This window comes from Crocuta crocuta, unplaced genomic scaffold, assembly GCF_008692635.1.
Source record: "Crocuta crocuta isolate KB4526 unplaced genomic scaffold, BGI_CrCroc_1.0 scaffold77, whole genome shotgun sequence".
NCBI lineage: Eukaryota > Metazoa > Chordata > Mammalia > Carnivora > Hyaenidae > Crocuta > Crocuta crocuta.
The window spans coordinates 327,840-342,090 of record NW_027532172.1 but is presented as its reverse complement, the minus strand read 5'-3'; the positions used below and the strand labels follow the sequence as shown (position 1 = coordinate 342,090).

Genomic DNA, 14,251 nt, shown 5'->3' with positions numbered 1-14,251 from the left:
GAAGATCGAGACAAATGACAGCCCTTTGAGGCACTGCTGTTTGCCTTGTGAACTGGCCCCTCTCCTGGTGACGCTGAAAACCCGGGCTCTTATGACCCTGGGGCCCCTGATCAAGTTCCAACGGGCTGTAGTCCTCAGGTTTCTGTGGATTCGGACTGCTGACATCCAGCCGGTGTCATTTCTTTTTTGGATCGTCACATCCCCTCATCCCTGCCAGCGCCCGCCCTTGTGGCCAGGCCCCAGCATGTGCTGTTTTCGCTTTAGTGTGGCCGATGAGAGCATCGCTGTGCTCCTGAGGGAGCCGTGGGAGGCGGCTGATCTTGATGGTCTCACCGCGCTCTGCCCCCAAAGCCTTTTCACCGCCCACCCTGCGCTGCTGCCCCTTGTCTGGGGCCGCTCCTCTGAGCCCTCTTGCTCCTGACCCTGGGCTTCGCGGATTCCTTCTCCTTCTTGTAGTAATACAGTGTCTCTCTCTCTCTCTCTTCGTCTGTCTTTCTCAGCTTGAGACTTAGTTCTTCACGTTCATTTCTTGACCTGTTTCTATCCTCAGTAGCCAACTGGTCAGTCCCAAGAATTTACGGGGAAGCTCCTACCTCCTTCCCTGAATCGCTTCAAAGATGCTGTTGGTGTCCTCACCTGTCTCCCGTCTCGGGCCCTCGTTGCCTCCGTCTGCCGCTCACAGATTCCTTTTCCTCAGGGAATTGTAAACGGGTGATTTCCGCATCCGCTCTTGAGCCCACCGTCAGCTTGACTGTCCGAGTTCGGACTGCGACTGTCCACTTCTCATTCACCGCCTGAGGCGCACTCGCCCGCTTGGCTGGCTGTTCAGTGTGTGCATTTCCGCTTCGTGACCCTGATTTTACTTTTCCCATCTGCCATCGGCCCCCTCGCACAGCTTTCCGCTTGCCCTCTTTCATCTTGGTCCGTGGAACAGCCCACTCTTTAGCTCTTTTGCAGGTTCGAGTAAGATTGGTTTCCTGGATAAAAAGTTGGCAGCAAGGTGGCAGCTTGCAAGTGGCCAGAGATTCTCCGTCCCCCATCCCCCACCCCCCACAGGTTTATCATCTGCCCTTACTTTCATTCATCTTGTAAGCAGGGCAAAGTTTACATGACAGGCAATTCATTCTGGAATGTCGACGTCAGATATGTTACATAGCAACTTGCAACCAGTGCCTGAAAGAACAACTATATTTATCTTGTTGTACAAATACAGTTTTTAAAGCGTTTTTCGGTTTGTTTCCTTTTCTTAATAAACACTTCGAAGAGGGCTTTTTGTTTACTCTTGAATCTTTTGAGACTGCTTTGGAGAGCTCTTTGTTCTCTTTGAGGTGGGTGACAGTGAGCTTAGTTCCCTGAGACTAGTGTAACCAGAGAGGTGCATCCAGAAGCTTCTAAGGCTGGGCAGGTCTACTAAAGCCACTAATTTTAGTTTTTAGCTCAGACCATGTTACTTTGTCCAAGAGACCGAGGCTTCTTTAAGCCAGGTCTATTTCTTGTCTCTCATCTGATGGTAATACCGGCCTCTAGCTCTTGAAGACAGCACTCAGCCAACCTGCCCAGTAGCAAAAGGTAAATAAATCATCGCAGACTTCAGCCTCGCCAAGACCTTATCATGGAGGACTGGGTCGTCATCTCATCCAGCCCCAAAATGGCGAGCCATTTTGATTGACTTTGCAGAGCTGATTATTAAATAGGAATTTTGTAACCTGACTGTTTAACTTTTGGTAACTTGAATTCAGCCACAGTGGGAGCATTTGCATCATGGGAATTGACAGAAGCCACCAATCAGGGTCCTCCCCCCCCACCCCACAAGAGCTGGTTCCCAGCACACCACTGCCCAGCCCCTATCTAAAGGGAAGGAAGGTCACAGAAACTCCCTTCAGAGTTATCACGTCTATTTCTTAAGAAGTGCAGAACTCAGGACTAGTTACTGAACTCCGTGTTCAAGGCTAAGGGACCTGTCATTCCCCCTGGTGCTCGTCTGCCACATGTGCGTCTCCCAAGGTGGCAGATGCCTCAGTTGTCGGTGATAGGTGGTCACTGGATGGTGGAGTTTGTGGCCTCTCTGTACCAGGGCAAGTCTAATTTTCTTCTCTGAATCTGTGAAATGGACTTAAAACCACGGGTGCTTACCTCACATACATGAATCCTGCCGGGGTCTTTTTAGGCTTCCCCTCTGAAGGGGAGGCAGCGATTGCTGCCTTAGGCAAATAATTGCTCCTGAGAAAGAGATCAGACCTGACTTTCAGTTCAGGGGGCTCACAGCCAAAGCCCCCAGAATCACAGTGTCTTCTCTGCCATTGTCTACTGTTATTTGGCAGGCTTTCAAGGGATGATTGAAAACATCAAAAAAAAAAAAAATCAAAACCCAAGACCTACCAACTTGTAAATCAAGTGCTAATTTCTAACTTAATAGAAGCTTCCATTCTGAGACCAAGTTATCATTCTTATGGCACTGCCGTATCCAGGACATCATCTCTCTGTTCTTCTTCTGGACTGAGATCCATTCCTTCCCCCGTGGTGCAGTGTGGAGGGTTGACCTTCCATCTTGGCTGCCGGCTTCTTTAGATCAGGGCTCCCCCGTCCTGTTTCTGTGTCTGAGAGCCCTATCAGACGCTTGTCGGGTGCCTGCGTCTTGCAGCTGTTTGCACCATGGCGTCCTTACAGAGCCGCGCGCTTCCGCGGTACTTGTGGACGTCTGCACATACTTGCCTGAGAGCCCTGCTTGATCTCCCCACCTTGGGGAGCCCTGTGCTTGGAGGCTCCAGGTAAGAAAGATCACCCTGTGTTCGTCAGAGGACAGAGGTGTTTGTTGTCCTTCTGGAGCCCGTGGCTTCCCATGGGCCCAGGGCCCCCAGGAGCCATCCCGCTTCCCGAAGTCAACCAGCACAGAGTGTGGGGGGCCTTGTCCGGAATCTTCCTCTGGCACCTTTGACGTCATTGCCCTGTGACCATTGTCTCTATTTTTACGGAAGTGCCAGCTCTTTAACCATTTGGCTTTGGTCAGTTGGAATGATGGATGTTTGCCACAGAGCTGACACATCTGCTGGGTTCAGCGAGGGTGTTATGCTTTTTCATATCACAGTGAAACCTTCATGTTTTCACTGAGGGTGTGTCTTTGTTAACCAAAATACACTCACTGTTTCTAAACGGAGTGTGCATTGTTCCTGTGTAGATTGTAACACCCTCCCCCCCCACCACAACACACACACATGGGCTATTTTCCACTATAAAAATGTGCCCTTCAAAAGCAAATCCTCTTTTCTTCCGGCTTAAACATGCTTGTTTGTTTCTAGAAATAAGCACTTTGAAAAAAAATGCAAAGTGTTGTATATGCTCTAGTAGTTTTAACTGCATAAGCAACTCATTTCCTCCCAAGATGCAAATAGCCAGCGTGTTCCTTGGTGTGGAAACAGCGTTTTAAAAAATGCCCACTTTACATTCCGCGAGAAAAAGATGATTGAGGGAGGTCACACTTTTGAATGAGGCCCAGGCTGGAGTTCCTGGGTGGCTGTTACGTTTTCCTCTTGACATTTCCAAAAGTACCACTTTTTTCTGACTTCATGATTTTTTTTTTAAATTTCTAATTGTGATAAAATACACAGAACATAAAGTTGATCATCTTAATCATGCCTGAGTATATTCACATTGTGCATCTGGGCTCCAGAACGCTTTGCTGCCCATTAACCACTGATTCCCCAGCCCCTGCCACCCACCATTTTACTTTCTGTCTCTGTGACTCCTCCAGGGACCCTTTATACAGTGAGGTCACACAGTATTTGTCTTTTCGTGACTGGCTTGTTTCATGCAGCACAGTGTCCTCAAGACTAAATAACATTCCCATGTATTTACTTACTGCATTCAGGGTATCTGTCCATCCAGCGGTGGATGTTTGTATGACTTCCTTCCACTCAGTGTTTAAATAAACATTTAGTTTGCAAGAGTGGCGGGTTTATAGAAAAACTTAAAGGCAGTACAGAAAGTTCCCACATGCCCCACACTCTGCTTTCTCTGCCATTAACACCGTGTCCCTTTGTCACTGAATGAACTCACACGTTATTAACTAGTGTCCATATTTCTTCAACGATTTTTTTGAAAATGTTTATTCATTTTTGAGAGAGAAAGAGAGAGCGGGGGAGGGGCAGAGAGCAAAGGGGACAGAGGATCCGAAGAGGTCTCTGCTGAGAGCAGAGAGCCAAACGCGGGGCTCGAACCCACAAACTGGGAGATTGTGACCTGAGCCGGAGTCGGATGCTGAACCGACTGAGCCCCCTGGGTGCCCCATTTCAGTGATTCTTTAATCATTCTCTGTAGGGTCCCACTGCTTGAAGGAGAAACATGCAAATCGCGTATGGAATTCTGTAATTTGCTTTAAATTTGAAATAATAAAATTCCTGTCCTGTCTCTTCACAAAATTATAGGACGATCCTTTCAAAAATAAAGCCTTGTTATTTAGCAACAATGCCCAGGAATTGCATCCGGACCCTTTCCAGGCCGAAGACCCCTTCAAATCCGACCCATTTAAAGGAGCTGATCCCTTCAAAGGTATCTCACCCGGTGCCCGCTTAGTCGCAGGGCTGTTTACTTTTTGCCTGTTGGAGCTGTCCGCTGACCACAGTGGTCAGCTGGCAGCACCTTCTAGAGTGGAGGGGGAAGGGAGTTTCCTGAGCCTCATGGGCCACGGGAGTGCTTGACCTCCACCTGGTTCACTGCAGAGGTGAGGTGTTAAGAGTTTGGTGGGAAGAGCTGAGCTCCCAGCTTGCAGGGCAGCTGGCTCCGCCCTTGACCTCTGCTCGCTCTGGTTCCCATCCTCCAGTTGGGGTGGTAAGTTCTCCCTCACTCCCCTGGGACGGATAAGACGGCCAGATGTAGTCATGAGACCCCCCCAACGAACGACAAGCCCCCCATAAGTCCAGGGTCGACAGGACACGTTTGCCCAGAGCCCCACACCAGTCCAGGACAACTAAGAAGTCTTCTAGAAGCAAATGTTCCTCAGTTTGTCTGTTCCTTCGGAGCAAGGTAGTATTGCCAGGAAGGCTATCTGTACATTCCTGAGCAAAGTGCTGAGGCGAGGAGAGGGCAGAGGGCGTGCCTTTCCGGCATCGCGTCCGGGAGCACCACCGGACCGAGAGGCTCTGGAGGCTCAGATATGTGGAGCTCGTTCTCGCTGGGGGCCGGGGCAGCCGCAGGGCCCTGTGTTGCCATGGCCAGGGGAGCCGAGAGGGAGAAGAGGTGCCAGAGCGTAGTGTGGCAGAGAGAGAGGGGAGTGAATTCTGACTCATTCCACGTTTTCCCCCTCTGCGGCCCGTGTTGAGCAACCAGCGGCACTTCGTTTCATCTTGAACACCCCAGCTTGGCGAAGCCGCCTCGGCCCGTCGCTGCTCCCCCTTAGACGTGCCAGGGTCATTTCTACAGTCGAGCTAAACAGTCCTCTCTCCTCTGATCTAGGTGACCCGTTCCAGAATGACCCCTTCGCAGAACAACAGACTGCTTCCGCAGGTAAAAGTCTTCGTGGGGGAGGTTTTCGTGGACTGGTCCTCAGGATAGTTCCATTCCTAGCTGAGGTTGAGGGTCTCTGATGACTGGGCAGCAGAGGGAGGTTAGTTTCTGCAGAAGCCCAGCCCCGGCAGCAGCAGCAGCCTCGCTTTCATGGTCAGGTGCCCCTTCACACCAGCCTCACAGCGTGAGGAGGGCAGAGCCAGACGGGGAGCTCGTGGTAGCCGACGGTTGTTCAGACATGCCCACGGCTGCTCGGTCCCTTGTGCCCACTTGTGTTGCCCGTGGTAGCACCAGTGGGCCCCGTGCAGCGCCTGCCCCCAGCGGGTCCTCAGTCTACACGTAGCAGAGGCGGCAGCACTGCATGGAAGCCTGGTGTCTTGTTCCCTCCTGGTGACGGTGGCTTTCCCCCCGTCCATTCACCCTGCATTCCAGGGGAATGAATACGCTGTGGGTGTGCTGTTGAGGCCATGCTGCCCATTTATTTCTCTCTCTTTTTAAATGTTTGTTTATTTATGTTGAGAGAGCAAGCATGAGTGGCGGAGGGACAGAGCGAGGAGGAGAGAGGATCCCAAGCAGGCTCCATGCCAGCAGCACAGAGCCTGACGCGGGGCTTGATCCCATGAACCATGAGATTGCGACCTGAGCAGAAACCAAGAGTCAGATGCCCAACTGACTGAGCCACATGGGCGCCCCTTCTTTATCTAGTTGTTTATTTTTCTTTATTTTTTTTGCTGAGGTGAAATTCGTATAACACAAAATTCAACATTTTTAAAGTGATAAAACAGCGGCATTTGGTACATTCTTAACGTACAACCACCACCTCTATGTAGTTCTAGAACATTTCCATCCCCTGAAAGGAAACCTTGCCCCCATGAACAGTCGTGCCCTCTTCCCCCAGCCCCAGGAAGCACCAGTCTGCTTTCTGTCTCTGGATTTACACGTGTTGTTTTTGTTATTAACATCAGCATTGTTGAGAGGTATAATTTATACGCAACAAAATTTACCAATTTTAAGTGTATAATTAGATGAGTTTTGATAAATGCGTGTAGTTAGGTGAGAACATTTCCATCATCCCAGAAGGTTCTCTTCTGCCTCCTTCCCCTACCCCCAGTTCCCTAGGAATCACCGATCTGCTTTCTCTCGTTATACCTTTTCTAGAATTTTATATAAAGGGCATCAGTCAGCTATGCGCTGTTTTAAATTTGGGTTATTTCACTAAACGCAATGGTGTTTATTCATGTGGCGTGTTCTTCTTCACTTTCCAAAACACCTTCTAGATCCATTTGGAGGGGATCCTTTCAAAGAAAGCGACCCATTCCGTGGCTCTGCATCTGACGACTTCTTTAAGAAACAGACGAAGAATGACCCATTTACCTCAGACCCATTTGCGAAAAACCCTTCCTTACCCTCAAAGGTGAGTGTCACCTGGGAGGCCGAGGTGCTGCCCAGGTGTGCACTTGGTGCGCACAAAAGCGGCCCTTCCTCACCTCCCACCCCCGCCCCCGGGCTGAGTCAGGGGCTCCAACATGCGGACTGAGCTTGCTAAGCCTGTGAGTGTGCCGCGCGGTTCTCCAGGAGCTGGGCCACGGGCATGGCTTCCTCCCGGAAGGTGAGGTGACCAGTCCCTGTGAGGCCTGTCCCATGAATTGGGTCACATTCGGAGGTGCAGTGAGCCCACGTCGGGATGGGCTGGGTCGCGAATAGCTCTCTCTGTCCCTTCCTGTGCCCCTGTCCCTTCAGCTCAGGCCCACTGGCTGGCTTCTCTATTCTGTTGCCTGCCCCCACTGTGACCACATCTCCCAGCAAAAATGAAACAGAACCAAACATCGTGTGCTGCAGGTGACCACTCAGCCATCTTCCCGGCAGCATTTACTGTGTGAGGTGCTCACCTGCCCCTGTCCACCCCCAGCATCTAGCAAACAGCCCAACGCACTGGCATCAAATCGCTGTCAGCTAGGATTTAAAAGGCAAAAAAGTGGCTGAACAGAGAAGTCTCGTGACTAGGGGAGGGCAGCCTAACCCCCTTCATGTTCAGGGCTGCATCTCTCCCCCCGCCTTACGCGTGCCCTGTCTGTCCCTCTAGACCCAGAGTTCCTTGAAGGCCACAGTTGGTTTGTAACACTTCTGTCGCGGGGACCCCCTTTCATTCTTGATATTGAGCTGTGTGTGATCTGTGACCTCACTGTCTGTGGATCAATTTTGTTGAGCTTGTCCACGAACCAGCCTTTGGTTATGTTAATTTCTTCCCTGTTTGCTTCTATTTCACTGATTTCTGCTTTTTATTATCTTCTTCCTCCTATATTGGGTTAGTACTTTGCTCTTCCATTTCTTATATCAAAGATTCAACCTTAGATCATTGATTTTAGACCGTTTTTTTCTAATAGAAATATTTCAAAACTACAGACTTCACCCTAAGCACTACTTAGCCACATTCCACATATTTTGATACGTTGTATCTTTACTACTTTTAGTTTGCAGTATGTTCTAGTTTCCCTTGTGATTTCTCTGTTGAACCATGTATTATTTAAAATACTGTTTTGTTTCCAGATACTTGTTGTTTTTCCTTTTAAATGTCTTATAATACTGATTTCTAATTAAATCTGTTCCTAGAGAACATGTTTTGTATTTTGGCGGCCCTTTTAAATTCACGTGTACTTGTTTTATGGTTTGCTTTGGCATTCATACCGTATAATTGAGAAGAACGTTGACCTATAGTTGTCGGGTTCCATAAATGCCAGTCACATCAGGGTGGGTGACAGTACTGTTCAGCTCATTTGTGTCTTTACTTATTTGTTTGCCTGTTCCGTAGCTCTCCCAACTGCTGAGAGGATTGTGGAATTGTCTGTATCCCCGTTAATTTGGTCAAGTTTTGCTTGATGTAGTTTGAAGCTCTGTCTGGTGCCTGCACACTTATGCTGGTTGTATCACCCTGATGCTGTGGCCTTTTTATCATTAGAAAACCTTCCTTTTGGGGCGCCTGGGTGGCTTAGTCGATTAAGCGTCCGACTTTCGCTTAGGTCATGATCTCGCGGTTCGTGGGTTCGAGCCCCGCGTCGGGCTCTGTGCTGACTGCCAGCTCAGAGCCTGGAGCCTGTTTCAGTTTGTGACTCCCTCTCTCTCTGACCCTCCCCTGCTCATGCTGTCTCTCTCTCTCTCCTAGAAATAAATAAAACGTTAAAAAAAAAAAAATTAAAAAAAAAAAGAAAAGCTTCCTTTGTTCCTCTGGTGATGCCTTTGTCTTGAGGTCTGCTTTATCACATATTGAAATAGCCATCTCATCCTCCTTATGCTTCCTCTTCACACGCTGTGTCTTTTTTCACCCATTTACTCTCAGTCCATGTGGGTTTCTATACACAAAGGGTCTTTTATAGCAAACACTGAAGTGCTGTTCAATCCAGTCTGGAAATCTCTGCCTTTGAAATGGAGTATTTAGACTATTAACATTTAATTCAGTTATTGTTGTGGTTAGATTTAAGTCTCCTATTATTTGCTTGTTCTTTATCCTCTTGGTTTTGTCACTCTGTTCCCTTTCTGCCTTCTTTTATTTATGTATTTATTTTAGAGAGAGAGGACAGAGCAGGGGAGAGGGGCAGAGGGCGAGAGAGACTGTCAACCAGGCTCCATGCTCAGTGCTGAGCCTGATAGGAGGGCTGGATCCCACAACCCTGGGACCATGACCTGAGCTAAAATCAAGGGTCGGACTCTCAACCGACTGAGCTGCCCCGGAGTCCCTCTGCCTTCTATTAGATTATTTGAATGTATTCTAGAATTCCGTTTTCTGGTATATTTTTGCTCTTTTCACTATACTTATTTCTATTATTTCTTAGAGGTTGCTTTAGGGATTACCATCCACACCCTTAACTTTCATCGGCTACTTGGAGTTAATGTCGTATCACTTTGTGTAAAATGTAGAAAACGTGCAGCCATACAGATCCTTTCATCCACCTTCCCCCAGCCAGCAGCGTCCCCTCTTAAGTCACAGCTGTCCTATGAAAATGATACGCCTAAATATGCCGTCCACTCTGTGAGACCGTCATTAAAGTTTTGCTTTATTCCATTGCATGTATCTAAAAGAAATTTTAAAGAGGAAAAAAGTGGTCTGTGTATTTTTACCCGTATATTTGCCACCTGCTCTTCATTCCTTTCTCCAGCTCTGGCGTGTCCCTCCGATGTCCTTCCCTGAGCCTGAAGAACTTGGCCTGAGCTTCTTATAACACAGGCCTGCTTTGTGGCCAACTTGGAGGTGTTACCGCCCGATCTAGTCTTCCTTTCCCCTCTCAGCACTTCGAGGCTGTTGTTCCAGTGCCTTCCCGCCTCCCTTGTCCTTGAGGAGAAGCCTCAGTCCTAGGCAGTTGTCCCCCAAATGTACAATCCTGTTCTCTAGTTGTGTGCTCGCTCGCTCTCTTTGTCTCTCCCTTCCTCACTCTCTCTCTCTCTCCCCCTACCTCCCTCCCTCCTCCCACCCTCGCTCTCTCTCTCTCTGCTTTTCAGTAGTTTGACTATGAAGCATACATATGTGGTTTTCTTTGTCTTTATGCTGTTTGGGGTTTGGTGAGGTTCGTAAATCTCTAAATCGTACCTTTTACCAGACTTTGCAAGTTTTTGGCTGTTACTTCCTTAAACATTTTCTCTCCCCTGTTCTCTCCTGCCTTTGTGGGATTACAGTTACTATATGTTAGAGCTTTTTCTAGTGTCTCCACCAGTCCCTGAGGCCCTGTTTTCTCATCACTCTTTTCTCTCTCTCTCTTCTTCCTGTAAGTCGGACAGTTTCTACAGCTCCGTCTTCAGCCTCACTTACTTTTTTCTCTGTCATCTGTTGTTTAGCTGACCTAATGATGTTTTTATTCTAGATAGTGTACATTGTTCAGTTCTAGAATTTCCAGTTGTTTCTTTGTATGGTTGCTCTTCTGCTGAGATCTCCTACCCATTCCTCTCAAGTGTATTTTCCTTTGTCTCGTTGAGCGCGGTTATTGCTGCTTTAAAGTCATCCTCATCAAAGAATTCCAACGCCTGGGTCGTCTTAGGGTTGGTTCTATTGATTGTCTTTTCCCTCGAGAACTGGCCACATTTCTCAGGTTCTTTAGAAATGTGTCCTGTGTACCGCAAGTGCTATTTCATGGTGACTGGATCCCGCTCTGTTCCTCCAAAGAGCCTGCATGGTTTTGTTTCTCCAGGTGATTGACTTGGATGAAACTCCACCGCAGGCTCACGCTCTCTTCCCTGTAGTTGCGTCCTCGTGACCTTGGCTGTCGGCTGCTTTCAGTCTGTCCCTCCCCACTCCCCCAACAGTGCTGGAGTCAGCCCTTGACTTGGGCAGAGCTTATTGTGAAATCTGGGACCACCATTTTCTGCCTCTCCTTTCCGGGGTCCCTGTCCCTGACGGTAATTGTCCTGAACCACGATCCTCTGGTCTTTAGGCCAGAAGGCCGGCGAGTTTTCCGTTGGGGTCTTAGCTCCCCAAAGCCCTCAGATTATAGCTGTCCAGACAGAAGAGTCAACCCGGTGCGGTTCGTTCCTGCCAACTCTAAAGTCTTGTCCAAAGTCTTCTCCTTTGGTTCACTTCCTGAGCTCTCAGGTGGTTGTTTGTATTTACCTGGTTTTTGTGTTTTGTCCAGAGTTCATGGGTTTTCTCTGCGGCAGGGATTGGTCTGTGCAGATAAAATTAAATTTTTTATTTAATTATTTTATTTTTTTAATGTTTTTATTTCATTTTGAGACACAGACAGAGCATGAGCAGGGGAGGGGCAGAGAGAGAGGAAGACACAGAATCTGAGGCAGTCTCCAGGCTCTGAGCTGTCAGCACAGAGCCTGATGCGGGGCTCGAACCCATGAACTGTGAGATCATGACCTGAGCCGGTCGGACGCTTAACCGACTAAGTCCCCCAGGTGCCCCGGTCTGTGGAGATTTTAGTCCACAGGGCTGAGTACAAATCATTTAATCCTCCTCGCGGCCAGCGGCAGTGTACGCAGATGTCAGGGCAGGCTGTGGCTCAGCGAATGGCCGGGTAAATGAATGAACCGCTTTTCACTCTTCCTCTCTCCTTTCGCTCAGCTCGACCCTTTCGAATCCAGTGATCCTTTTTCATCCTCCAGTGTCTCCTCAAAAGGATCAGGTGAGAACGATGGCTCGTTTTCCTTCTGACCCGCCCCCCCTCACTGGCCAGCGGGGGGAGCCCACCCAGCGATGCTGTTACTTCCCAGCCGTGGGTCCTCGGAGTCTGTGTCATTTAGTCAGTGGCACCCAGATCCTTGCCTGAAGCACTTCAGCCATCCCCCTCCGGCTGCTCACCTTTGCGGAAAGGGAGGTCGGCAGCAGGGATGAAGTCAGTATTAACACCACAGTTACTGGTCACTCTGTACTCATTGCTCCTTCCAGATCTTCAGTTTATACCCTTGGATCTTCTCCCCAAAAGAACCCAAAGTTTGACTGAGGGCACTGGCTTGTGCGTTGAGGGAGGGGAGCATTTGCGGACCCCCCTGCTTTTGGGGAATGGGCCCTGCTTTGTCCTGCTGCCTTCCCAGCAGCTCGTGCTTATTGGTGATAGTTCATCACCATAGGTGGGCGTGGGTTGTCCAGGCGAACTACCCCACGAAGGAGAAAGCTCGGCAGAACTCTGCACCCGCAGACAGGCTCCCCACATACACAGCGTGGATGGGGGCTCACTGAGGAGCTGCACCCCCACCCTGATCCAGGCCGTGTGCTTCTGCACCTGTCACTCCTGAACGTGAGCAGTGCTGGCCGGAAGTTCAGGTGGGGGCAGAGTCCCTGTGGCTCTCCCCTAGAAGAGACTTCCGGCCGAGCTATACCAACGGTGAGCCAGTGCAGGCGGGGCCTGTGTCTAGGGGCACGGCCCTGGCAAACATATGCCACCCCCTCAGATGTCCCGCGCTGGGAGCCGTTGGATACCAAGAGGCAGCACCTGACCCGGACCCCAGGAGGTGTGTTCCATGAACACCCTGTAACTCTGCCTCTGTTGGTGCCACTTTGCAGGTCCCTTTGGAACCTTAGACCCCTTCGGAAGTGGGTCCTTCAATAGTGCTGAGGGCTTTGCCGACTTCAGCCAGATGTCCAAGGTAAAGCCCCACCCACGGAGCACGTGTGCCTCTGCCAGTGTCTGTGTGCCTCTTGTCGTGGTCTTGTCGTGAGCGGCCAGGCATAATTATTAATACCACGTATGTATTTCCTCAGCGCCTGTCATACTCTGAAACGCATCCTCACGCAAGAGCTGTGATCCGGCAGGCAGGGTCTAGAAAATGCCTGTGGTTGTGTTTGGCTCTATTTCCCTTCCTCCGAGAGAAACTGCCAGAGCCTGGAGTCCTTCCACGAGACATTAGTGTNTGACCCGTGGGTGGCAGGTGGGAGGCATCTGGAGAACGGAAGCTGCCCTTGAGGACCCGAGGAGGGTTTGCGAAGTGAGGGCTAGGTTTTGTGAACAAGTATGCAGGTTCAAGACAGAGGACATTCCCGCGGTTGTCGGGCTGGGTAGTGTCTGTGTGCCGCGGTCAGATGAATGGAGCCCCTGGTGGTGTTGGGGTCCAGTGGTGCGAGGGGCTGGGGGTGCGTGGCTGGGAAGCTCTATCTTTTATTTATTTNGCAGGGGAGGGGCAGGAAGGGGATGGGGCGGAGGGAGGAGGGTGGGAGGGAGAGAGAGAGAGAGAATGAGAATCCCATGTAGGCTCCACACTCAGCGCAGAGCCCAGCGTGGGGTTCAAGCTCATGAACCGTGAGATCATGACCTGAGCCGAAGTCAAGAGTTGGGTGCTTGACTGATCCAGCCACCCAGGTGCCCCTGACAACACTAAATCTTTAATGTCACAAAAAGTCAGTAGACCGTGTCCAAAACAGATCAAGAAATAACAGTAGAAGCCCATGTTCATAGAGGTAAATCTCAGAAGAAACCGGTAAGAAGTCAGAAACGTCAGCCACGGTGAGTGGGAAAGGCAATGAGGGTCTGCTGGTCTCCATCATAGTCTTCAGTGTCCCTTGGTTTTAAGTCTGAGGATGTGTTTCTCTGATAAGAATTCAGGAAAGCAGCATGAGGGGCGCCCCTCAGGGCCCTGTCTGCAGGCCCACTTGGGCTCTGTTGGTAGCCCCCGCCGGCCTCCTATGGCACAGCCCGTGGCCACAGAGCCAAGCTTTCTTCCTCATCCCTCCAGCCTCAAGCGACCACCTGCTCCAGCCCAGGTGCCATCGCCGTGGTATGCGTGCGGGCAGTGGTGGCCACGGGCAGCAGCCCCGCCCCATCCCTGATCTTACCTCCCAGTGGGGAGGGCTCACAAGCGAGATGGTGGAGAGGGAGCTGGGGAGGCGTCTCAGAGCACGTGGGAGCCGAGCATCCACACAAGGGGTCGGCTTCCAGCGCTCCGCCCACCCCTGCCGGGCGCCCCCGTCCCCCCCGGGCCAGCTCCTGGGGGCGTCCTGCCTGCTGGCTCCATGATCACTCAGCCCGCGGGGCACACACTCGTCTGGGCACTGAGCACTTGTGGCGAGCCGACGTGTGACTGCGGCACCCGGCTTCTGAGAAGCCTTTAGGTTCCGTTTACATTTTCAGAGAAGCGCACCGAGCGTCCGCTGTCGAGGCAGCAAAGCCAGCCTCTGGCCGGAGAGAGGAGGCCTGTTTAGCCCTCAGCTGTGGCAGGAGGGAGCTCGCAGGTGCTGGTGTAGCTGCCTCTCTCAGTCTCGTGCTTGCAGGGAACAAGCCGCCAGCCCTCGTGTGGAAACACGGGCACTTGGACGGTCAGGACGCCGTCT

The 14,251-nt window shown here is 50.6% G+C and overlaps 1 protein-coding gene across 4 annotated transcripts in view; it reads left to right on the top strand.

Moving 5' to 3' along the window:
• EPS15L1 (epidermal growth factor receptor pathway substrate 15 like 1) overlaps positions 1 to 14,251 on the top strand; it is a 92,634-nt gene that overhangs the window by 59,470 nt on the left and 18,913 nt on the right. For 3 of the 4 annotated variants that reach the window (XM_077777055.1, XM_077777054.1, XM_077777057.1), the window contains exons 17-21: positions 4,422 to 4,545; positions 5,449 to 5,499; positions 6,777 to 6,913; positions 11,552 to 11,612; positions 12,491 to 12,573. In XM_077777055.1, coding sequence (XP_077633181.1) covers positions 4,422 to 4,545; positions 5,449 to 5,499; positions 6,777 to 6,913; positions 11,552 to 11,612; positions 12,491 to 12,573 — 456 coding nt within the window. The remainder of the gene's footprint in view (positions 1 to 4,421; positions 4,546 to 5,448; positions 5,500 to 6,776; positions 6,914 to 11,551; positions 11,613 to 12,490; positions 12,574 to 14,251) is intronic. The other variant, XM_077777056.1, reaches the window with a different exon arrangement.